Source organism: Colletotrichum lupini, chromosome 6 (assembly GCF_023278565.1).
Source record: "Colletotrichum lupini chromosome 6, complete sequence".
Lineage (NCBI taxonomy): Eukaryota > Fungi > Ascomycota > Sordariomycetes > Glomerellales > Glomerellaceae > Colletotrichum > Colletotrichum lupini.
Genome location: NC_064679.1, coordinates 3048498 through 3072211, shown reverse-complemented (window position 1 = coordinate 3072211; position 23714 = coordinate 3048498). Strand labels below are relative to the sequence as shown.

General features: G+C 53.5%; 6 protein-coding genes across 6 annotated transcripts; 3 read left to right on the top strand and 3 right to left on the bottom strand.

Annotated features, from left to right (window-relative positions):
* Positions 1-361: 361 nt before the first annotated feature.
* Positions 362-2585, top strand: CLUP02_12425 (uncharacterized protein; the record flags this gene model as incomplete). The annotated part of the gene is made up of 12 exons (XM_049291389.1): positions 362-386; positions 488-507; positions 563-816; positions 868-987; positions 1050-1236; positions 1313-1410; positions 1481-1699; positions 1764-1835; positions 1891-2005; positions 2132-2270; positions 2330-2351; positions 2408-2585. The coding sequence occupies 12 exons, from the start codon at positions 362-364 to the stop codon at positions 2583-2585; spliced, it is 1449 nt and encodes a 482-aa protein (XP_049148534.1).
* A 353-nt stretch (positions 2586-2938) lies between these two features.
* CLUP02_12424 (uncharacterized protein) lies at positions 2939-4784 on the bottom strand (the record flags this gene model as incomplete). The annotated part of the gene is made up of 2 exons (XM_049291388.1): positions 2939-4293; positions 4499-4784. 2 exons carry the CDS (start codon positions 4782-4784, stop codon positions 2939-2941), a joined length of 1641 nt encoding a protein of 546 aa, XP_049148533.1.
* Positions 4785-5032: 248 nt separating this feature from the next.
* On the top strand, positions 5033-11201 carry CLUP02_12423 (uncharacterized protein; the record flags this gene model as incomplete). Its single annotated transcript, XM_049291387.1, has 28 exons — positions 5033-5109; positions 5295-5562; positions 5598-5632; positions 5691-5764; positions 5818-5862; positions 5921-6001; positions 6136-6273; positions 6347-6446; positions 6510-6573; positions 6672-6839; positions 6869-6983; positions 7029-7368; positions 7432-7553; positions 7648-7812; positions 7894-7963; positions 8022-8272; positions 8340-8386; positions 8447-8861; positions 8949-9098; positions 9220-9266; positions 9464-9475; positions 9537-9593; positions 9653-9784; positions 9885-9987; positions 10019-10479; positions 10539-10648; positions 10805-10912; positions 10982-11201. 28 exons carry the CDS (start codon positions 5033-5035, stop codon positions 11199-11201), a joined length of 3975 nt encoding a protein of 1324 aa, XP_049148532.1.
* A 66-nt stretch (positions 11202-11267) lies between these two features.
* On the bottom strand, positions 11268-14152 carry CLUP02_12422 (uncharacterized protein; the record flags this gene model as incomplete). The annotated part of the gene is made up of 14 exons (XM_049291386.1): positions 11268-11360; positions 11441-11639; positions 11708-11806; positions 12006-12177; positions 12239-12436; positions 12511-12581; positions 12639-12753; positions 12819-12953; positions 13058-13091; positions 13159-13288; positions 13351-13500; positions 13621-13762; positions 13818-13840; positions 13995-14152. 14 exons carry the CDS (start codon positions 14150-14152, stop codon positions 11268-11270), a joined length of 1719 nt encoding a protein of 572 aa, XP_049148531.1.
* Positions 14153-18153: 4001 nt separating this feature from the next.
* CLUP02_12421 (uncharacterized protein) lies at positions 18154-21096 on the top strand (the record flags this gene model as incomplete). The annotated part of the gene is made up of 5 exons (XM_049291385.1): positions 18154-18336; positions 18391-19137; positions 19199-19920; positions 19967-20490; positions 20543-21096. 5 exons carry the CDS (start codon positions 18154-18156, stop codon positions 21094-21096), a joined length of 2730 nt encoding a protein of 909 aa, XP_049148530.1.
* A 252-nt stretch (positions 21097-21348) lies between these two features.
* On the bottom strand, positions 21349-23344 carry CLUP02_12420 (uncharacterized protein; the record flags this gene model as incomplete). The annotated part of the gene is made up of 2 exons (XM_049291384.1): positions 21349-23114; positions 23167-23344. 2 exons carry the CDS (start codon positions 23342-23344, stop codon positions 21349-21351), a joined length of 1944 nt encoding a protein of 647 aa, XP_049148529.1.
* Positions 23345-23714: the final 370 nt, after the last annotated feature.

Below are 23714 nucleotides of genomic sequence, written 5' to 3'. Positions count from 1 at the left end.
TACTTAAGCTTGCCAAGCTGCTGCAATAGGGCCAATTGAGTTATTGAGGTAGCCGAGCAGACCCTTTCACTGCCGCCAGATGAGGTGGAATCAAAACTCTTCGAGATTCGACGGTTCCCGAAGCGGTGGGCAGGACAACGAGTGGTTAAGGTGCGCTGTCGTCGTTGGTCAGCGCGTCTTGCGGTATAGTGGACGCGACTGGACCCGCTTTTAGGTGCGGACGCGTTAAGTGCATCTGTCATTCTCTCATCTCATGGCTTCACTCACTCGCCGTTCTCATCTAACACTCTCGCTCATTACACTCACTCACTCATGACACCCAATTTACTCACTCATTATTTCACTGCTAATTAATGTGAGCATGAATAACTCAGACTGTGGCTCCTGTGATTCTCGGCCTCAGACATAATTTTACGCCTAGAAAGGTAAATCGCCATGATTGGGCCCAATACGGCCATCTAAGCTGAAGTCAACTGTTTGTTGGCAGCTCGTTTGAACCTTGCAAACGTACCTGCCTGGTAGTATGAGAAGAGACTAAACCCACGAACGAGCTCTTCACAAGGAATCCAATTTTGGAATTCTTCGATGGCAAGATAGCCAAGAAGAACGACCGATATCTTTACACACATCCATCTACAACACTGACCTCGGCCTGCCAACATTGTTCGACGGAATTCAAGTCACATCACCGCCCATCTCCATTACAACCATCAACGCACATCCCAATAGCAGCGGGATGGCAGGACATCTCGCATCTTCCCTGACCCTGCTATTCGCACCTCACACTACACCTCCCGTAACCCCCGTCCCCGATTTGTCCCGCCCCAACTTACGAATCTAGAACCATTGCACACTCCCAAAGCTCAGAAATTCGCCTCCATACACCTCCCCCTGCTTCCCATGTTTCTCCCTTCTCCCCGCAAACATCCGAAATAAATCGCGAACCCGCAGATATGACACGACGAAGACGCGCGCACGCGGAGAAAAGTGTCCAGTCATCAGAAACCTAGGTGAACTACACCTGAAAAAAACGTCATGACAGGTGTCAGAAGACTCGAAAGGGGGAAAAAAAATGTGAAAAGTGAGAAACATCCGAGGGATGAGGAGTCTGTCTCCATTCAGCTGCCCCCGATAGCTCCGAAGATGGACAGCTTTCCTTTTCCCCGAACGAATGAAATTCACATCACGACGAAGGGAATAATACAAACCAAGCAAAGAAGATGGAATGAAAGAACTGTACAGTCGCGACGTATAAGTATACCAACTCGCTCTGGGTAATGATGAACCGACAAATACACACGACACGCCGCAGCCCCCTTCACGAACTTCCATCCGATTCCTTCAAGTCGATAGTGGCGTTCACCAACCAAAAGTTGTGACGATCAAATATGACGCACAGAAGCATCTCAGGTGTCTGTATCTAAATGCGAAGACACCACTCAAAAGTCAGAGACGAATCCTTCACCTCACCACCTCATAGCCCCCATACCCACGACCGGACATCTTCCCCGCCCTTCTTCCAGACTTCCTCCCGTCGGTTCGCGTTCGTCCCCGACGTGCCAATTTTGTGTTGCAACACCCACGCCGGCGCCGCGGCGGGGAAGGAGAAGAAAAAAGAGCATTCGCGTTTCACCTGTCCCGCCTGCCATCGTGTCCGTCATCCTGGGATGGCAGGTGTCGCAATGTGGTCAGCGCCGTGGTAGGGGAGGGGAGAAGGGGGGCACGGCGAGCAGAAACGGAAAACCATGAACACGACACCAGAGTGTCATCGAAACCTTGGCCACGAAATCTTGCTTTTCTTTTCCCCCTCCCCTCCCCTTCCCTCCCGCCCGTCAGTCAGTCAAGTCCCGGCACCTATTTGTGTTGAAAGGTCTCCTTCTCTTCTTTCAGATTGCTGAGGTGGGAGTACCTAGCACCACCTCTCACCCCCATGCTCCTTGTTCCGCGTTTCACCAGCGATTCTTGGGAACTTTTGGGTCTTGTCAGCAGCGTGGCCGACGTCGATGTGAGGGTTGCCGCCTAAAGATGGGATGATGAGCAGAGCAACCGCGCTCTGCTCTATCGTTCGCGCACGCAAAAAGCTTCCGTTCTGACATTGTGACAACCTCTTCGTTGTGGCCTCTCAGAGTAGTCGGCGCCATTGAAGCCACGACTTCATATTGCCACCGGCGCGGTTCACCTCGGGTTCATATACATCGCGCAAATCACGTTGAGATCTAGACCGTGGAACTTTGGTATATGGCTTGTATTTGAATTTGTTTCGGAGCTAAGTTTGGTTGCCCGGCGAAGTATTTAGAGACTTAAATATAGAAAATGGACTGCGTTGCAGCTTCAAGTAGACCGTTTGTCATGTGGGTATATCCATCACCATTCCGTCATGTGTGACTCCAATGAGCCACCATTAAAGGGAAAAAAAGATGTCGTTTCAGACATCGAAGCTTCTTGCCAGATGTAGCAATATCAAGCGTCATGATGCTCGCTCACTTAAGAGGAACATAAGAGGGGAGTTGGGTCGCATCAGATGCGTCCGCCGAGCCTTGCGTGCCACTGTGAAGAGGGCATCGCGAAGAAAGCCCGAAGAGTAATGGTGGTGGGGAGGGTTGTTGAGCCATGGATTTCCATTCTGAGTTTAATACGGCTGGCCTCACCCACCACCCTCGTGATGGTGTTAAGCCACATGGGGAGTTGAGATATGCTGCCATCCATCGGGACATGAAACAAAAAGTCCCGCGCGATAGCACACCCCGCACTTCTCTCCAGTCCCGCGGGAAGAGCGCAAGGGCTGAAACGAATGTCGTAGCCTAGCGTGTGGCGTGCTCCTGTCATCCGCAGGGTTCGTTGCGAAGGATTTCCTGCAAGAATCGTAAAGGTAGGTTGTAAGACAAGGCTCGGCGTTAGAGAAACCTCATAGACCGGCGTAGAATCGTGAATCGTAACTTCAGCCTACGGCAAGACCAATTTCTGATTGCCGTAGGAAAGGGCGTGGGGAGAGGCCACCCATGTGATATTCCTCATCAAGTGAAAGCCTCGGAGGGTTCGAGGGAGACGAGTAAACCCGCTGGTGCCTCCCATCCGAGTGTGCCGAAGAAGGCATCCGGGAGTAAGGGTCCACCGAAGGGCGGGGAGACATTTCTGTGTCGGTGTGGTAGCCATACCAATGCTCGCGCAGACTACCGACACTCGCGCTGCTGCGAGAGCTGCGATGTCTGCCATGACGAGGGGACGGCAACTTGGACAGTCTGGAGTTCTGTCGCTTGGGGGATGGAAGGAAGGCGAGGTCACCCTCGACGGCGTCGTCAGTGAGGCCAACGCGGGCGTTTGGGGCTCGTGCGAGAACGGGAGTTTGAGGGATATCAATACTCTTCTTGTCCATGCTCCGCTTGTGATACAGAGAGCGAGGTGCGGTATCCGTTGAAGGGCGCGGCTGGTGCTGGTTGTGATTTTGATAGACGATCACGCTGGCTGGCTTGCGAATAGAACCAGCCGAGTCATGTTTATCCACGACCACGGTCGTACATTTCTCAATTGTCCTGCAGGCCTTCCACGATTCGATCTCCTCATCATCAATCGGGCTGTTGCCCCGGCGGCTGAATGGCAGGCGGCCACGGCGGTAACGGTAGCAGAGAAAGATGGCCCCGATAATAATGATCACTCCAAGCACAGAGAGTACAGTGCTCAGAGCAACCACAAGGCCACGGTTGCCCTCAATACCCTGCGATTTATTTCCGCTCATGGCGCCGTGCTGGTCAGTCAAAGAGGTTGAGCTTGGTGCAGCTGGCGCCGGGAGGTTTGAACTCCTGCTCCCAGCATCAGTCGGCTGAGCAGGTGCCGGCAACGTGGTCAGTGGAGCTGAAGTTGGCGGCGGAAGTACAACAATGAGAGATGTCGTTGAGCTTGGCTGAGGAAGCTTTGGTGTTGAGCTTGGTCGTGGAAACGGCTGGGGAAAGTTTGGTGGGGGTGCACTCGGCTGTGAAAAGACCGGTGGAGGAAAGGAGCGAATTGGGGTTGGAGAAGACGAGACAGATGGCACCGGAGGTCTCGAAGTTGAGACTACGGGACTAGATCGTGGAGTTGTCGTTGACCTTCGACTCTCAACCGAGGTGGTGGTAGGCGCCGGGGGAGACGGAGGCGGAGACGGAGGCGAAGGCGGAGGAGCAGGCGCTTCTGGAGGAGGCGGCGGCGGCGGTGGTTCCTCTGGTGGGGGAGGGGGTGGAGGGGGGTCCTGATTTGGAGGGTTTTCCGGGACCTGAGGGTTTTCCGGAGGAGGGGGCGGTTCCTCGTTAGGGGGAGGTGCTGTGAAGATGTGTTAGCTCTTTATCCAATTTATATGTAAGTCAAGTGAGAGCAAAACGGAAAGAAAATGTCCGGAGGTGTCCAAAGAGTCAGTCAGGTGAGGTAAGGCGGGGGCTCGGATGAGATCGTCGGTGTGATAAAAACGGCAGATGGGTGAAGGCATCGCAGACTGAGTGTTCAGTGCCAGGGTTGAGCCAGGTCACACCTCCATTGTTGGGATTGTTTGGATCCCCATTGTTTGTCCCAGGCCCGAGGACAGGCGCAGGATCGGTTCCGGTTGTAGGCAGGGCGTCGAGTCCGGGTGTCGTGACGGGAACATTCGGTACGCCTTCTTTGCCTTTTCCCTTTCCTTTTCCTTTGCCCTTGCCCTTGCCCTGTCTTTCCTCTTCAGTTTCGAAATCGGTAAAGTCGTCTCTTCGATCCAAGGCTCTGGTAGGTAACGAGAGGCTGGAAAGCCAAACCACCGTTGAGAGCAGTTTCGTCGTCGACATCGTCCAGTAGGTATTATATGCCGATTCGGCGTGGATGGGCCAGCCCGATATAACAAATGGAACAACCCAATGTTCGTATTACAAGCCAGTGTTCAAATGTTGCCGAGCGCCATGTACAACTTGCACCACTGGGCTTTTAGGGTCTTCCGTAATAGGAACAAACCGACAAATAGACATTCAAGGAAAATAAGAGATTATAGGAAAGGGTGACAAACAGTTTGGGTGAATGATCTCGGCACCAGGTCAGGATGACAGACAGGCCAGAGATCAGGTTCCACGACTCCAAGATTGACGTTGGGAGCCGGTTGATGCTGCAGACCTTCAAGTAAGGGAAGGGGAAGGGTTGGAGACGAGGAAGAGAGGCTCGCGGAGATCGAATACAGAAGATAGTGGGCGGCTGTCCTGGGGTTATGTATATAGCTGCCATGTAGGGGTGGGAAACGTAGTAGAGAGTACCTGGTTCCTTGGATGCGGCACTTGCGGCAGCACTGACATGGAAACGATGTAAAGATTGACGGGCGGTGGCACCTTGGGCCACCTTTGCAGCCACGCAGCTACGATGTGCGGATACACCACGCACATAGACATGTACACACAACTTGGTGCATACCTATTCCGTACGGCGAGGAAGAGTGTGCTTGGAGAGACTGAGAGACAGGGTAGGGATAAGCTGTACAACCGTGCACCCGCTTGGGAACGACGGCATGTGAATAATCCCGCAAGGATATTATGGGGCCTTTCCGGGGGTGTGGCCATGATCCGTGATGCAGGACAGGATGTCGAGATGCTTTAGTGTGGTGTGCGCGTGTGTAGGAGGAGGGGGGAGGCGAGAAGCTGAGAGCGAGTAAGTGTGTGTGTGTGTGTGTGTGTGTGTATGTGTGTGTGCGTGAGAATGGGTGAGAGAAGAGCCAAAGAGAATGGTGGTGGTCAGTTGCGGGTTCCTGTGCCTAGTGTGGTGGTGTCTGTGGTCAAGAGAAACCGTCCGTGACGAGTGGGAAGAAACGAACGAACCGAGCTGCACACAACGCATCAGGTTCAAGACAGTGGAGAGGTGGATCTCTGGGTGGAGCGTTCGGAGGTTGAGTTGTGTGTCGGGGTCCATGAACAAGGGGGGGGGGTGAAGACAAGAAGACGAGACGAGGGCGGGCGGGTGAAGGCCTTGGCTTCTGAGCGGGAGAATTGTGAGGAGTTAAGAGTTGAGACTGAGAGAGAGAGAGGTGAGTGGAAGAGACTCAGGAACAGGAACAGGAACAGGACCAGGGGGGTGAGCAGACGAGAGGAAAAGAGGGGTGTGTGAATGAGTCCCGTTCCTTAGTCATGGGTACGTACTCGTATATACTCTAAGTCTGAGATGCCCCACTCGCTCCCGTCTCGACGTCCACGTCTCCTCCATACGGTACGTACCTTAGACAGTTGGGTAATTTTCCTGGTCTCCTCATCTCATCCCGTCTTCCTCCGCCGCCAACCACCCTCGAATACAACGCCGAATGTCCTCACCTCGAGCCATCCAATCCATCAAGCGTCAATCAACTCACACATCAACGCCTGCTCACGTGTGGCAGTCACCGTTCCTAGCCAAGTCCACCACAGACCTCATTCGCAACCTTTCAGTCCCCATCGCCACCCGTCATCACTGACTGTATGTATTTTCGGACACCCAACGTCCGGTCCGTTACGGTACGACCAAGGACGGCCGTGCCAAAACCTGCGAACACGCACCTGTAGCACGCTACCTCAGGAAGGTCGTGGTGCTGCGCCTGTTCTTGAGCAAGAGCTAGACCACTTCCAAGTACAGACCATTTTATCCTAGCCACCTACCGCCCGCTAAGGTATTTCGAGGGCAAAGGTGAAGCTCGGTGGACAAGCCAGATGCCACTCGGCGCACAGTTCCCGACTGCGACTGCAACCCGACTCTACATGCCCTCGAGGGAAGTGCAATTATGCAAGTGCAAGTCCAACCGCCTTGGCTTCTGCAACGCTCGCTCCAGTGCTCTCTACGAAGTACACGATCCCTACGTTGGCACTCAACTCTCAACGTCGGATACGGATGCGACTGTGATGGCATCTCAGACCTCAATCCACAGATCCCCTCTGCGGCCCTTCACTCGCTTCCATGCAAGCAATTTGTCCATCGCCCGGGGGGCCTTGTCAAAATCCCCACATCCTTGCAGCGCGTAGGCCTCATCACTGGCCACGCCTGTCGCAGGCTCGCAGCCATCTGACGAGACACAACATCAATGACAGCTCGTCTCGTGCTGCTTTTGCCCGTAATAGGTCCCACTCAGCCACCCAGCCATCTCACCGGCTCTTTCTGCTATCTTGAGAATCTCTGGCTGCACATGCCCTGCGCTTGGCCTGCAATGCACTGGACTGGCATGCATGGCTCTGCTCATCGTCTGCGATGGCCCCTTTCTCAGCCCGTTGTTGTGCTACAGAACCTCAAAATCGGCGGGCATTGGTTGCGGGGCGGGCGCGGAGCCACAGCCATCTACTTCGTACTCCGTCGTGAACTATTCTGGAAACGAAGCCGGCCGAGAGCCAGGGCCGAGTTGGCATTCAGAACGAAACTTCGCACCAGAATTTTGTGACCGGTCATCTCTGGCGCCGGCCGCTTCGAACTTGGGACGCCCAGGTCACCGAAGCCCAGGTCCCCCACGTCTTGTACCCGAAGCGGTGAGCGAGTCAAGAAGCCCTGCTGGCTTGCCATCGCCACACCACGCCAGCCGACGACACTAGACGCCAGGCCAGTAAAACAGCACCACACTCGAGGTGTCGCCCGATAGTTGGGCCTAGAATCGGGATGCCCTGGGATGGGCATGGGATGGCGGTCATCATGGATAACTGTGGTGTGTATCATTCTCAGCAAACCGCGGCCGTTTCGCCGTACCGGCTCCATGGACGCCCGAATCATCCTTCCTTCAGCATTTCAGCTTCAGTCTGCCAACACCCCTTGGTATTATGGTAATGGCGTTTTCCACCCCAGTTCGATATGCAGTCTGCCTTGGCCAGGTCGGGACAGTTGAGAGGCGTGAGAGGCAGCAGAAGGCAAAAAGAAAAAGGAACACCACAGCGCGGGGAAATCAGCACTACCCAGCGAGACACACCACAGTCCAATTAGACATGCCGTCCTCACTCAGAGGAGCTGCGCTGAAACGACCCGCTGTTCTTTCGTCGTGGTTGTCAGTGATTGGCCTGGCGTCATCGCTATCAGGGCCTCCTCATCGGGTCTCCTGCAAGGGCGACGCGGATTGAAGGCGGGCGTTGTTCACGCAGAAACTCGAACTTGGAATTGAGGAGCTCTAGTGCATATCGAGCCATGAATGATCCTGGCGTACTGCGGACGGCGGCTCGATTGAGTAACTATCCGCACCTAGCCACGTACTGTTATCTCCTCAGTCCCAGTTTCCCAGGCCCTTCCACGAAGTATCTGTGGATTCAACGGTTTACACGGCACTCTGGCGTGCCAGAGCGAACAGGAACTTGGGTCGGTGGCATCTTGTGGCGAATGAGTGACGAAACGTTAACAATCGGCATTTGCATCACCTTCTTTTGAAGTGTTATTCTTTGGAATGATATTGCTTAATCCCCATTTGGCAATAATTGTCCGCTACTAGCTATTTTCGAGATGATACCTGGCCGTATCTGCGAGCCTTCAGTGACAGAGCCTGCCTCAATGGGCCAGAACTTCGGCGACAGGGCTCATTTCTGGTCTGATATTGGACGTCGCACTTGGCGGCAAACATCCAAGCCGGTTTCTGCGATACCTCCATCAACAGGACATACAGTCTGCAATCATTTCCACGCTTCCAAATGTACAAGAGCCTGAAGACGTCAAGCAGCGTGGAAGAAAATACGACACAGTCCTCGGAGGCTACCCGTTGAGACTCGGAGTATTTTCCGTTCAGGAAAACGACAATGATCCAGATGGAGCTAGCTTGTTTGTCTTGAGCTGTTCGAGAGTCGAGACGGACCAGGGCCGATCCGTCTTTGATCACCAGGATCCTGCTGTACGAAGGACAAGCAAGCAAGGGAGCCCAGGAACAACCTCGTTTACCGCTTTAATGGATTTCAAGACAGGTGAAAGGCGCGCTTTTATTTTATTTTTTTCAATCCTCAGCTTTACGAAGATTCTAGCGATCGCGTATCTCGCGGATACATAGCCAGAGCTAAAGCCGTTCCTGTCCGAGACACCAGAGGATGGTGCTGGGCGGCAGAGGCGCTCACAGATCAAAGTGCATCATTCTTGGCCAGGTCTCTACAACGCTTTCTTCTTCTCCATCCTCACCGATGATTTCTCATTGTCTCATCACACCAGTCTTGTCTCTTGGGCTATTGCACTCAGCACACTTGTATCCGAATATTCTTACCATTTCCCACCCTCTTTACCCCTGGTACCTTGCATACCGAGACGCAGCCCGCACTGACTGGCACACAGACCTCGAGGCCATGACCATGATCCGTCTCCACTGCGTCCTCCCGCAGGTTGGATGGAGTAGAGGGATTGGCTGACTTTGCGCCGTTGGCCGTTGGCGTTGCGGTTTTTTCTTCTTCGTCTGTTCCTTCTCTCGACGTCCCCCTAGCGATAAGTGGGCGCTCGCGATGTTGACGAGCCCGGGAGAAACAAGCCCACTCTTTGACACCGGACTATCATACATTAGCACACACACATACAACTGAAGATGGAGGGCCAGGTGATGATATTCATCAAGCCATGCACTGTCAGGAGAGAAGCCACCACTCTGAATGGGGTAGAGAGGTGCGTCGCATGCAAAGTGCCCCGCAAACGCCACACTAGCAGATAAGTCACCAGTGTGATGGGTAGGTAGTCATTCCTATCCTCTCCAATTCGAGCCGCCCGGCGGCAACAGGGTGGTGTCGACGCTGATGCAACGATTCAACGGATACCTACTTGCACCTTGAGCCCTGGGGCTCTTGAGGTGGCGCTCCGATGTCCTTTACCAAGAGGAGCGTTACAAACCCGTCAAAAGCAGACCCGTTGGGTACGGTGAATGGCACTGAGCTATGATCGTCAGGCAGTCAAGGTCATTGCTGGAACAAGACTAATTGTATCTTGGGACCTTCGGCCGAAACTATGCAAAGTCTAGCGCTCCTGGTGTTCGCGGGCCATGCCGCTTATACTTCAGCTTGAACTTCACCGCTTACCTAGCGCGCGTCACGCAGTTGCCGCCGTTGATGGCCCTCAGTTCGCTAAGACCGCATCCTGATGACTGCAGGATTGGAGGAGCTTCTAGTGGCATTTTCTACCCCTCCTGCGTTCAGCGGGACATCGAATCCGAGGCCTATTCCGCGCCGAGTTATCGCAGTCCGTCAAACCCGACGATACGTTCCAGTTCTGCAGGTCGAACTGATTTCAGCGTGGTTCATTCGTTTGACAGCGGGATATTTTCAACCCGACCCAGGCCAAGTCTGGACTCCATCAGAACAAGTTTCGAATACATTCAACGTCAGTGGCCTCCTTCGAGCCTGGTGTTACCTCGCCCACACCAGCCAAGGAATCTACCCCTCCTCCCGCGACAAAGTAGTTAACAACCCCGTCAGCCTTTTTATCGATAAACCACAAACGCCATCAAAAACCGCCCCTCTTCGTTGTCAGGTTTCATCCGGACACTCTCGCAGTGATCGAGGAACGCGCAGGCTAGTGAAGAAACAGGCATTATGCCTTCTTAGTCGCCGTGTGTCACACATGGAATGCCAGCCTTTTCCGCCCGAGCCCTGTGAAATCTCCATGTCCAGTATGCCGAGAAAATCGGTACGGATGATGTCAAGCCGCGCTTTCATGTCGAGGGAAACAGACTGGTCGAGACCACGATGCTGGAGGGCGGCATGCCGATGCTGCCCAAAGGGTGCCCGAATATCTCTTGCGGTTTTCCAGGGCAGCCTACTGCGCACGAGGGCCCAACGGTCCAGGCATATGAATGATGGACTTTTGGGTGGTTATCCAGGCCAAACCCAGGCATGTCGGCTGCCGCCAGACGGATACGTGACAACTGTCACTGCAGACAAAAGGCCGTTGCGCTGTTATCCTCTTCCACGTCTTTCATCAGCCAAGCGCCAAGCGCCAACCACCGTCCATCAATGGCCGAGAAGCTCTCTCAGCAAACCGTCACGTCAGGCCTCATCCATGCTTGGATCGACGCTGCTTGACTTGATCAGCCTCTGCCCTGTGGGGTTCCAAGATCCGTAGCGGTCGCTCGCCGCGCTGGAGTATGGAGTACCCTTGAACCATCAGAACCTGGAGCTTTCGGATCCACAGCCACGCCGTATAGGCTGAAGGATTTGGAGACTCGGAGGCCGGCGGCTGTTAGTTTGTCGACTGATCCTCGTCAATATGAGGAGTTCTTGACGCCATCTTCAAACCGCACTAACAACTGGCCCGCTACTCGATACCAGCACTAGGCTACCAACAACCGCACCAGCTCCAGAACCTGCCAGGTACCAGGAACAGCGCCTTGGAGCCCGTCTTTAGCGGACTTTGTGGCCATCGGCTGACCACTTTGCGGCTTGGAGGGTGGATAACCCAACAATGATGGTGTGCAGGAACACCAATTCACCGCTCTTTCACCGGGGCGCGATTCGTTGTCGTCGTCTCTAACTTCATCTTATTTGCTTTCTCCCTGCGTTAGTTCTCCCCTCACCTGGTCGTCATCGTGGTCCGGCCCTGCTAGGAAGGGGAGATGCTGCAGAGTTACTGCAAGGGACCGGACACATCTTGGTTTTACTGTCCGACGGATCGCTGCGCCTAATGCTACTGACCCGTCACGAGTTTGACGACACAAGACCGGGCGTGCCGAGATACCAAAAATTTGGCCGCGGATAATAGATGATTCTAAAAGGCTTCGGTTTGCTGTGTTGCAGTTTAGACCAGCGCTGTGACCCTCTTGACCCCTCTTCCGGCGCAACACAATGACTTGCAGCAATACAGGCCTTGCAGGAGGCGCAATGCATCTACGGATATGCGTTCTCTAGTCAAGCTCAGATTCCATCGAGCCTCATTTTGAGATCTGCATGACGCAGGGAAATGATTGAGGATCCAGATATCATCGTCTATTCCTGCCAGGGCTCACAACGCGATTGAGAAACACGTGTGGGTTCAGCAAAACCTCCCCCAAACCCTATTTTCGGCGCCGTGTTAGTTCTAAGACGATCTGCTCGGGAAATAACCAGGATATCCCTGTAGCATAGGCCTCGTGGAATACCTACCGAACGCGTCCATCAAAGACGATGATGAGGTGACGAACCATTCTTCCCGTCGCCGACGCCATTGACGGGCAACTCTGTCTCAACTCTATAGAGTCTAGAAACACGCATCGCTGTTCACCGCTTCTTTTTCCAGTGTTCGACGACGGCTCGATCTTGAATACGAACCCCCGGGCTGGGTCTCATTGATCGCAAAAGGCACGTGCAGCAACGGCACTTGCAACGGCGCAACTCACGGACTCTCGCCTTTCTGTGATTGTTCTCTTGAGTTCGATTATCACGGGCCGTCCGCGTGGTCGACGATGATTGTCCCGAGGCCATCGCCGGCGTGGCGGCAGATCCGGCGTTTCCGATCTGTCCACGTGCCTTGGAGAGTGAACGACTGTTCTCTTTCAGCCTTCGGTCCACGATGCTTCCAAGCGGTGACAGTACGCCTGCCAGTTGCCATTCCCAAGTCACCGCACGATGATATGTGCTCAAGCGCTCGAAGGCTAGCTATTCAACTTACATAATTGAACGGCACATACTATTTTCGTCTCGGTGCTTTTATCATCCTCCAACGGCCGGAAGCTCAGCCAGCTAGTATGCGCACAGCGATCGACTGGTCAATGCTTGCCGCCCTGCAACGTCCTTCACCGCCGGTGAGAGACCTGGTTGCAGCTTGTCTCAAACAAAAATGAATGCCAGCCATGTCTCTTTTCATATGGATCTGATAGAACTCCCGTGTCCTGCGGGCTGGGGGGAGTAGGCGCTCGGGGATGCAGCCGATCTAACGTGGGCGGGTTCTACATGTGAGATGTAATGTCTCAGGCGCACTTCTGCAGCAGGCATCTGGGCTCAAGAGTTTGTCTGACTCGGCAAAAATGTCTGGCAGTACGGATGCCTCGTGCTCTTGTGCCGATGAATCATCTTGCCCGTCGCTGACTCGGAAAGGGATGATCACGGCGGTTGCTAATCAAGCCTCTCTCTTCTTTGCTGATGATGAACAACGATGCAACTGGAAGGCCAAGGACCATGTAGACCGCAGCAAGCCAATCGTGTGTTATAATAAGCACAAACGAACATGACGGTAAGATTGTTCTCATCTGACTGTCCGTACACAAGGGCTAAATAATTCTATTCGCTGGCCTTTCGTCCGTATGTTTCCGGGTGCCACGCTGTCAACAGCTATGTGTGCTTGTCTCCAAGGAGGATGCTGGCACATGCCCTCCATCGGTGGTCTCGAGTGTAAGTATTTCCCTCGACACAAGCAGAGACTGTACGTGATCCCGCTGCTCAGTGCTCGGCTGCAGATGATGTCCTGTCTTAGAAGAGGGTGCCTTCGGGTCGTTGAGACCCCGGCCGACACGTAAAGGGTTGAGAAGACGCAAGATCCTTCCAATTCATGTAGGCCGGATGCCAACATGTGGTTCCTCGTCGATTGTGCTTAATCATCGAACATCTCGATGCGGAAGAAACCCAAAATTCGATCTGAATACATAGATGGCCCTTGAGCAGACTTTAGCCAAGTCTTCAGATGAGGCTATGAAGTAACTGCCCAAGCAGGATTATCCTCGAGAATCCAATCGCTTCCTTGAAGACCCCAGATGAGGCTTCGTCTTTTTCTTGGCACGGCAACTAGAATATGGCATCGCGGATCTCCGCGAATTCTTCACCCCTGGATCGCTGTCGAGCGTATGTCAGAGTCGAGTCTGGCTTTTTCTGAGGCCCATCGGTGATCAGAGGAGAGTAGTCGGTGAGGCCAAAGTACCGGTTGATGCCTGTAGGAAACGAGCTCAGCTTAGACTACTGACCTTGTATTAAGCTAATGGTCACAATCAAGAGCTTCAGCTCCTGGCCTTTGAATTATTGTCAAGACTGGAGAAATTCTAATTCGGATTACAGTGGTCCGATGCACGGGGGGTATATTAAGATCAATATCATTGTCCCAACGACGCCCGCAATGATCGGGCTTCAGAAACCATAAGGAACTACCTTCTATAGGCTGATTACCAAACGGGTGAGAGCATGCTTGTCCATGCCACGGTGTAAGACGCCTCCGGGAGACCTCTGGCTAGATTTACCTTCATCCAAAACAAGAACCTACGATATACGACAAGCTTAAGGCTGCATGACGGATGGCTTAGACTCCGCCTCAACCAGCCAGCCATTGTCATCTGAAAAAAACCTTTGTTGCACAGTCTTTTTTTGGGAGCACTGCTCACTCTATGGCGTCCACAAGCCCGGATCATCCTGGGTCCATGATGCTTTTTTTGTCAGTCTGACTTCGGACAGACTCCATCGAAGGAAAAAAAGTTTGAAAAAAGAAGAAGAAGAAGAAATGGACGAAAAGAGGGCAAAAGCTGTTACCTAGCGGTTCGAAACGAAGGTCTCGACGTGAAATCAAGTCCCTGGGGGCTGTTTCATATCCTGCGGCACACAGCCGCACACACCAGGGTTCTGACATCGTCCCAACGATCCGTGGCAATGATCTGGGATTGCGCAAGAAGTCTTTGCGTAGATGACAGCAAAACATCTATGGCTGCATGTGAGTTTATGGTATGATCACGGAAAGGAAGGACGATGAATGATTGATGTGACGTCGGATCCCGTCAGCTGTTCAACATGCCCTTCTGCTACCCACTCGGGTCGTGATGTTGCCGGGAATCAGGTCGTTTGTTTGCGTTACGCCCGGCTTCGGATATATGCCAGAATTGTTCAGCCGAGGACTATCTTTCTTTGCAGGTTGAAACCAGATAAACTCTCCCGCGCCTATGTGGCTTAAGGTTATGCTGGCATCGTGAGATCTTGCAGACAAGAACGCAAAAAGCCGAGTTTCGTTTGCAGTCCAAAGCTATATCGGGGACTTGGCCCCTTTGGACGTTTCGTAGAGCCACCCCCGCCTGCCCAGTAAACGTTGCTTCATGTCACAACAAAAGCCCGTCATGGGGGAGGGACTGCATGTGTGTGACTTAGGATATGCAAACACACAGGGCACTCCCCAGGTCTACCATGACTTGGATGCTGAAGAGTATGGGGAACGGGAGCGGGTGTAGTTGAGTTGAGTTTGGTAAAAGGGGAACACGACAAGGATAGCAAAGAACTCTTTTAACGTGTGTGCGAATAGGAAGAAATCGGGCTGATCTTTTTCCTCCCTGCCTACAAGATTCTCCATCTCTCAGCAGTCCGCGCGCTTGCGTATTGGACGTGCGCTGTTATAGAGTTGGGAGGGAGGGTTTCCAGCGACTCGTGGCATGCCTGTGAGGGCTTTGCCCTTTTCTTTGGATTCTGTTTAAGAAAATGTCCTCACCGAGCCTGTCGAGGTTCGCGATAACGAGGCAACTATAAGCTAGGCGTGTTTGAATATGGAAGGCTGTTCATCGAGCAATCCTCTTCAGCTTCAAGCTAGGATGAGGGATGAGAGATGGCGGCGATTCTCTTATGGAGGCAAGGCAAACACGCAAAAGAGACTGGCATTAGCATGTAAGTCTTGAGGGCAGAAGAAACCATCATCGCCACACACACTCTTTCTCTCTCTCAACCCTCTCTCACCCTTCTTCATACGGGGCAAAGTCGCCGGGCGGGCAACGGGAGCCCGGGAGACCAACGTTCTATGAAGCGAGATGCCGGCCGAAAGTGGGTTCCTCTTCGTGATTTACCGCTGGTGCATGTGTCAAAGTCTGAGCGGGTGTTTTGGCAGTCTCTTTGCCTATTCTTGGCCCTCCTCCGCATCCTGGGGGCGCAGAGAGAGAACCGAGCTCCTTTTTTTTCTTCTCTATCTACACACGGTTCAGCTTTGGGTCTTCGTCCCCTTCCTCTGTGAGACAACTCCCATCACTTGTTCGAACCTTTCCGACGGGAGGCGGTGCGAGTGGGATGTTTTGCCTCTTACTCGACATCTCTTCTGCTCTCCGTTTCAGTGTTTGAAGAAAAGGATGGTCCAAGAAGCAGCCTGCTTTCTGAGAATCAAACGCCGAGGCTTGAGAGAGGTGGGTGTTTGATCGTGAGACCCCGATTGTTCTGATACCGAGGAAGCAGAGCTTGATTCAGAGCCGGAGGGTTTGGAGGAGCATGTAAGTGGAGGATCTGGGCGTTTCGGCGCTTGAGCGGATCATTCAACAAGTTCCTTCTTCTATTCGCGCCTTTAGTTTCCATTCGTGATGAGCATGGACGTAGGAGATGTTGGCCTCCTAATTGCAGTTTGTTTGAAGATGGACCTATGCGGAGTGGAACCAGGCAAGTTGTCTATGGGTATGCGGAGATAAATCTATATCAGCGAGACTCGGCCGAGGAACGGATGAATTAAGGTAGCAGTCCTTTCTTGTTGAGTTCAACTCATGTTTGCTTGGATGGATTTACTTCTATAGACGACGAGGGGCGGAAACTTTGCCGTGAGTGATGTTTATTGGGGTTGGATACTAGGAGTAACTTGTTGGTCGGCATCGGTTCTACTGGAGTAATGACTAAGATTTGCTATGACTACTGTGAGCGCCATATGATCGACGGCTTCAAGCTAGACATGAACCATAAGGCAGCGGTCTTAACATCGTGTGTTGATATCCTCTTCGCGCCTCTGGACAATCCAGAGATATCCGCAATGAGGAAGTTGGAACAAGGGAAGAAATAAGACAGAATCAATATTTCTTTCGCGTCGCCTGGAGGCAGTGTAATACCAGGGACACGGTGAGAAGCCGACATGTGTAACCTCTCTCCCTCGATGAAACCCATGCCTCCTTTCCCGCGGAGAGCCACGCCGAAACGTAGCGCCGCGAGAAAGAAGAGCGAGCAACGCCGCAAGCCTCAGGAGAGTGAGAAGACACAGAGGCTCGTCTTCCCGAGATTATAAAAATTGTGTCAACCGTCGAAAAACAGGCTCGCGATCCCCGTGGGGATGCTTGCCCAGCTGGTTAGACTGGGAAGAACAGATACTACACTTGATCATAGCCTTGTGGCTAAGAGAGCTGGAGAAGAAAAGAAGAAATATACAATTGAAAGGAAAGATGTGGGAATTTTATAGATGGATGAAAGGTTTTAGCCATGGGTGAAGGCTGCGGCGCTGATGAGGCCAAATTTCTGGGGACTCGAACGAGGCCAATTTGAATGAGGCCAATCTGGGGGCGGGCCAAGCGAGGCCAAATCAGTCAGACTTGGGTTATCAGGCAGAACTTCAGAAGTGCTGAGTTCTCTTTGGGAATCATAGCTGAGGCTGGTCTGCGTCAAGTGTTTCCTATCTGCAGATCACTTCGTGTTCAACTAGGCGATGTTAACGAAATATGATGAATATGCCTCTGAAGCATGGCGTTTTCAGAAAAAGGTCCGTTGCCTCAAGACTTTTCGATATGGCTATTCCGACTGAAAAGTCCGCCATGCAGATTCAAGGTCGATGAGCAGGGCGATTCAGGGTTTCAATGAATGCCAGAATGTTCTTGGGGCTTAATCAAGAATCAACCGGCTTGAAGTAACCGGGACCCAAGAGAAGTAAATTTCAGTCGCTAGACAGCACTTGAGAGCGATGGCCGTTGTGGAGACGACACCCCCTTATGACCAAAGCCACAATAGGCACGTTGATTTATATACATGCGCTGAATTAGAACTTTGAGAGTAACTGAATGGGGCAGTTTGGTCTCATCGAAGTGCTTGGTGATTATTATGAAGCTATTTAAACGAAACATAAACCTACGCGCAACGAGAAGGCCGGTTCGAATACTGCCTGCGTCAAACACTTTAGAATCCAATTCATATGCTATAGTATCATAGCACCAAGATAAACTACTACAAAAGAATGAGCTTGACTGATACCTACCAAAGGAGCCCCATCTCCGTGAAGTCGACCCGGAGCCTGCCAATGGCGCCGGAGGTTAGGGCTCCCGTTGACGTTGAAGATAAAGTGGAACCTCCGAAGCACCCCGGGCCCGGGCCTCTGGGCCACCACAACACGCTGGACGGTGCGCTAAATCACTGACGCGTGACGCCATTCGATCATTCCGAGCTCCAAATCACTTTGTCGCGCTCCGTCGCTCAACCCATGTCACTTAAAGTGTCGCCCGCAATTTTACTCACCCCTCCACCCGTTATTTGTACGTGGGATAGGCACTGGACTTGAAATTCATGTTTCTTGAGGACCAGTCTGTATTTTCAAGTTCGATTCACCGCTTCCTCTCCCTATGAATCTATGTCTTCCTCCAGGCTGTTCCCGCCCTCAGACGCGTCGCGTCAAAGATCGGGAATCCTTACGCCAAGCTCTGATGGATCTCTGAACTCCAAACATGAATTGCCGCCGCCTACGACGGCGCAGAGGAAGCGCAGCATCTCCCATGCCATGGAGGACTTGCTGAAGGCTGCGATTGTTCTCAAGGTAGGTCCCTCAGCGCGCCAGGCAATGTCCTTCAATAGCTGACGCGTTACCTAGGTGCATCCCACGAGCACAGTCACGAAGCCATGCACGCTGCAGCCGCTCATGCTGATCCCCCGAGAAGACCTCCCGCTGTCGAGCCTCGACCTCTTTTCACCCCACGGCGATCTTCCTTCTAGCCGCCTTTACGAGTCCCTAGTCAAGATCCTTGACCTGGAAGATCGGGTCGCCGAGAGGCCGAGCCTGCTCCTTGCGCGCAACGAAGCTTCCAAGTCAATCTACGCGCTCGAACGTGCTACAGCCTTTGGAACCAACCTCTATACCGTCTGTAAACTAGGACCTTGGGTGGACCTACTGGCCTTGTCCGAGAAGGCAACGGTGGTCGGGAAGCATGTCGCACGCATGCGGCTTGCAGAAGAAGCAAGGGAGTCTAAGCAAGGCCAGACCATGCCATTGACAACGCCCGCTTTGCACAGAGGACACAAGGAGAAGAGACTGGCGATTGAGGCGCTGCAGCAGTCTATTGTGAGGAAGAGAGGCCGCTCGCAATCGGTGTCAACATTCGACGAGACAAGAGCGGAGAAGCGGACGAGGTCTGACGACGACTTCTCACGACCGCAAACGCCAAGCGGACTGGCCCAGACGGTAGAACCGAAGCCTGAGCCTACCGAGTGGATTCAAACACATCTGGACGCAGTCGAACCGACACCACAGCCCGTTCCCGAGCCTACTACCCAGCAGACTGCTGGCGACATCATGGACACCATCAGGACACAATATACCGAGGCACTTTACAAGTCAATGGTTGGTTTATCATTCTGCCCTGCCCGGCGGTAAAGAAGCTTCAGCTGACATGGAGATACAGGGATCTCTTGCGTACTTTGCAAAGGGACCGCTATCTCGAGCCCGCGCCGCGTTCCATCTCGATTGCGACGGCACGATGGATATGAATGACCTCATAGAGTTTCTGAAGAGTCTTGTCATGACAACAGTCCAAATCGACAAAAAGTACCGCGAAGCGATACCGGATCTAATTTCGAAAATGAAGACACACATTGATAGTTCCGACGAAGGTAGCAAGTTGAAGCGAAGGAAGACCAAGAAAATAAAGTTGGGCAAGGACGGCATGTACTCTGGTGAAGACGAGCATGTGCGCGCCTGGTGGAGCTCGAACAAGCCGGAAATCAGCGACGAGGACATGGCCGTCACACCGGCACAGATCAAGTCCCATGTTTCCCTGCTGAGGACCCGCGAGACGCAATTACAAATGATATTGATTTTGGAAATCCTGGCCCTGGAGCCTCTGCGCACAGCCGAGGCAGAGGGAGAAAGCCAACTACCTGGTCTGTCAGGCGAGGGGGATGGCGAGAAGGCAGCAGAAGTACAGCCGAAGAAACGCAGCAAACACAACTTCCCCGTCTTGGTAGACGTTCACGCTGATCGGCTCACCATTTGGCAGTCCACTGCTTCTGATGAGTTGAGACTCTTAGAGGGTTCTCAAGTCACTGCGGCGAACGCCGGGGATCCAGCGTTGCGGGCGTCTGCAGACCCCCTAAAGGACTTCTGTACTGACATCATTATGCCTTTGTAAGTTTGCACTCATCACATAGGCTTGCTTAGCTGACATCACTAGCTTCGCTGCTCGGTTGCCTGAGATCTGCGATTCTATCAACCGTAAACTTGGAGGACCCGTCATCATTGCTCCGCCAATGCCCAAAGCCAAGCCTTCTTCGACTAAGCCCAGCACGAAGCCCGGAGCTGCTGCGAAGCGTCCTGTCAAGCCTTCGTCGAAGAACAACATAGAAAAGGCCTTATTCAAGGAGCAGTCGCGGCGCAGTATTTCCAGAGGTCCCGGCAACGCCATTGCGTTGTTGAGATCTGCAACCTCGGCCAATATTCCCGGCTTCAAGCGTGAAAACAGCGAGCTCGATCGCAATTCGCCTAGGGACCGGACGGGTCTACTTTCCAGGAGTCAAAGCATGACGGCCCTGGATGACGTCAAGGTCCAAGACGTCAAGGCACAGAAGAAGGCTCTGGTGGAAGCCGAGTTGAAGGATGCCATCACCGCCATTCGGAAACCTAATCGTGACCTAGCGGGCAAGGCCATCGTTGAGGATGCAGCGAAGCGGGTTTCCGGGGGCCTTTCTTCGATTAAGAGTAAGTTTTATACCTCAAGTTTTTGGAGGTAATGTGCTAATCCCTGGCGCAGAGTCTAAGAAACCGCCGACTCGACATCCACTATTTGAATCGGTACAGGTCAAGGTCACACCTGCTACACATCGATTCCGCGATGCCTTGAGCACAGAGTCACAGGGCGCAAATAATTTGTTCATCCCGATGTCGAGTATTCCGCCATCCAGCGCATCGAGAGTTCCCTCTACGGGACCACGGAGGGGCCATATCGATATAATAGGCAGTACTCCATCATCTGCTATACAGGCCACACCTATCAAGCGTGGAGGGCACGAGGCCGGAATTCCGCCTTCGTCGCCCTTGATGGCAAGGAAGCCTGCGAGAGCTCAGCATCCAAGCGTGCCGGGAAGTGTGATCAGGTCGAGATTTGAGCCTATGCGGTCACCATCGCCAGACATTGGCCTGCCGGCTACACCATGTAAACAACGGACGGTGGACGTGCTGGGAGACGAGGTGGCGGCAACTCCGATGCGCAGATCATCACTTGCGCCGCCTCCACCACCAGAGGAAGAGAAACCAAAGTCGATTTACGCACGACTTGGGTGGGAAGACGACTTTGACGACTTTTAATGATATTTTGTGGGCTGCATTGATATGGCGTGTATGGACTTTCAAGCATACGGATACCCAAGGGTTTGAACTGTTTGGGATCAAGGAATGGGACGCGTGGAATACACTTGATGAACACGGCATAGCATAGCATCTTTGGAGCCAAGGGGTTTGCATCTGGGTTTGCATCGTTCTTGAAGGTCTTTTGGTGAGAATATATTAGGGGTTTAGAGAGCAAAGTGCTATCTATAAGCACCCAGACACTCATTGCACTCACTCGTCCGTCTTCTGCTCATCCTCATTTTGCTCCTCGGTCACTGCAGCTACCGATACCTCTGTCGCTGGTCGCTTTTCTACAAACATGATGGGAAGTTCTCTGACGTCCACGTGCTCCTGCGAGCTCAAGTCGATCACCCTGACGGCTTCGATGTTGACGAGGCCCTCTTTCAGGGGCAGGAACTTGAGTTCCACGACGTGACACGCCCCAGGTGCAAGCGGTCCGACTCTCGTGTCGGCAGTGAGGCAAACGACCTCGGTGGCATCGACCACCGAGTTGCGCTGCATGGCATGCAGAACATTCTCGTCCAGCACCGCATCCGCGAGCTCCTTTGCGTCCGCGGCTGTCTTACCTTTCCCGCTCGTCGAGGGGGGTCGCATGAGCCGGACCTCGTTGCGCCGACGCTTCGAAAGCGCCACGAGAGCGAGCTTGCGCGGCGTCACGGCCGGGTTGACCTTTTCGACGCTGCGGTTGACGACGTAGACTGTCCAGGAGAACTCCTCGCCCGCGTAGATGGGCTCCGTGGGGCCGCAGAAGGTCATGGTGATGCCCAGTTCCGGGAGGGGCGCCTCGACGGTGCGCGTGGCGGCCTCGAGCGCGGGGAGGGAGTCCGGGCGCATGACGGCCGGGGCGACGAGGGACTGGGCTGCCTCGATGCCGGAGATGGAGAGCTGTGAGGGGCGGTGGGAGCGTTGGATAGGCTGCATTGGCTGCATTGCCGCGTTGAAGCCTGGGTTGACGGGGAGGGTAAAGTCGAGGGTGGTGGTCCAGGTCATGCTCAGACGCGGGCAGCAGATGCCGGGATTCCTCTGCACGACGGCTTCGATGTGGATGTCGAGATCGCGGCTGGGGTTCTTGGAGGGGAGGTCGAGCTGTTGCGGCGACAGGCGGTAGAGAAACGTGACGTGGTCGTGAGATACGCAGGTCATGGGTAATGTGAGGCCGGCCGGGGAGCTAAGGTCGTCTACGACACCGCCATCGGCGACGGAGAGGGCTATGCTGGTGAGCTCGATGGGGCAGTCGAAGTATTGGGTGAAGTCCACCTCTAAGAGGGCGATGAGGGCCGGCGAGGTGGGCATGGTGTTTGGACGGGAGAAGCGGACTCGGGTGTGCACGGCGGGGAAGATGCGTGTCCGAAGCTGGGAGAGGCAGCGCAAAGGCCGAGATGTGTCTTTGGCTTGGGTTACGGGGGCAACGCGGGAGACGCGGAGGGCGGAGAGACGTGGGACTACACCGCCGAGGCCCGGATCATTGGTGAAGGGTTCGAGGAGGTTCAGGCCCGAGGGCATGCCGGACTGGAGGTACCCGGCACCGCCGTTTATGCGGAAGTTGGGCGAGAGAGGGGTGGCCGAGCCAGAGCCCGCCGCAGAGGCCGGTCTGAGGCCGGCTGAGGCTGTGAAGGTCGCAAAGGGGCCTTGCAGGCGGATGCGTGGCCGCGCGAGGAAGACAGGGAGCCTCCAGACGGCGTAGATGTGCGGTTCCCTCTTTCGCCTATCTATAGGAGCGACGGCATTCTCGTCCTTTTCGTTGGAGTCTGAGGCGGAGTCTTCCTCTTCGGGTTCGTCAACGACGATGAATGGATCCGAGGTATCCTCAACAGTTCCCTGGAAGATGATGTCCGTCGATGGCTTCTCCCTATCCGAAGCGTGGCTGTTGACGATTTGGGCCTCTACTGAGACGACCAAGCGGCTAAAGTGTGATCGTAGTGCCTTTTCGTCCATGAGAGGGGCTCTCAGCACGAGTAGCACGTCAACCGTCTCATCTGGTAGATATTAGATGGTGCAGATATGAAAACGGGATGGTTGAAGAGATACCGAAAAATAGTGTGTCCCTCCGCTTGATAGAATCAAAGAGCGCTTTAGTGTCGTCGACGCCTTGAAAGGCTTTCTCGAGGTCGAGATTTGTTGCTTCGGGGATGAAATACGTGAGAAACGCATTTTCGATGAACTCGGCTACCCCGGCGGGCTCCCGAATTTGATCGTCTATAGCCATGTTGGGTTATGTTTGTGGCATCAAGTATGAAAGCTCATCTCAACCATCCATATATACAGGATGAATAGAAGACACCAAGGGCAGTTTCACAACGGTGTCCTTCTGTTTGCCAAATCGAGGGAACTTATACCAAACGCTTAGCGAGCTAGCGACGTTCCTTCCCAGAGGAGATCTTGAACCTGAGGCTTTGCTCAGTGAGAAAGAAAGAAGTATGGTAAATAAGTGTTTCTCAGTCTGAGAAAGTACATGGAGTTCGAGAGGTTCGGTGAGAGGTCCAATGAGTTGAGTCGCATGAAGGACAGTGAGAAGTTGAGTGTCTCTTACACAGTGTGGGAGCTTTCCCCTGGCTGCCAGCTGGCTTACTTAAGTT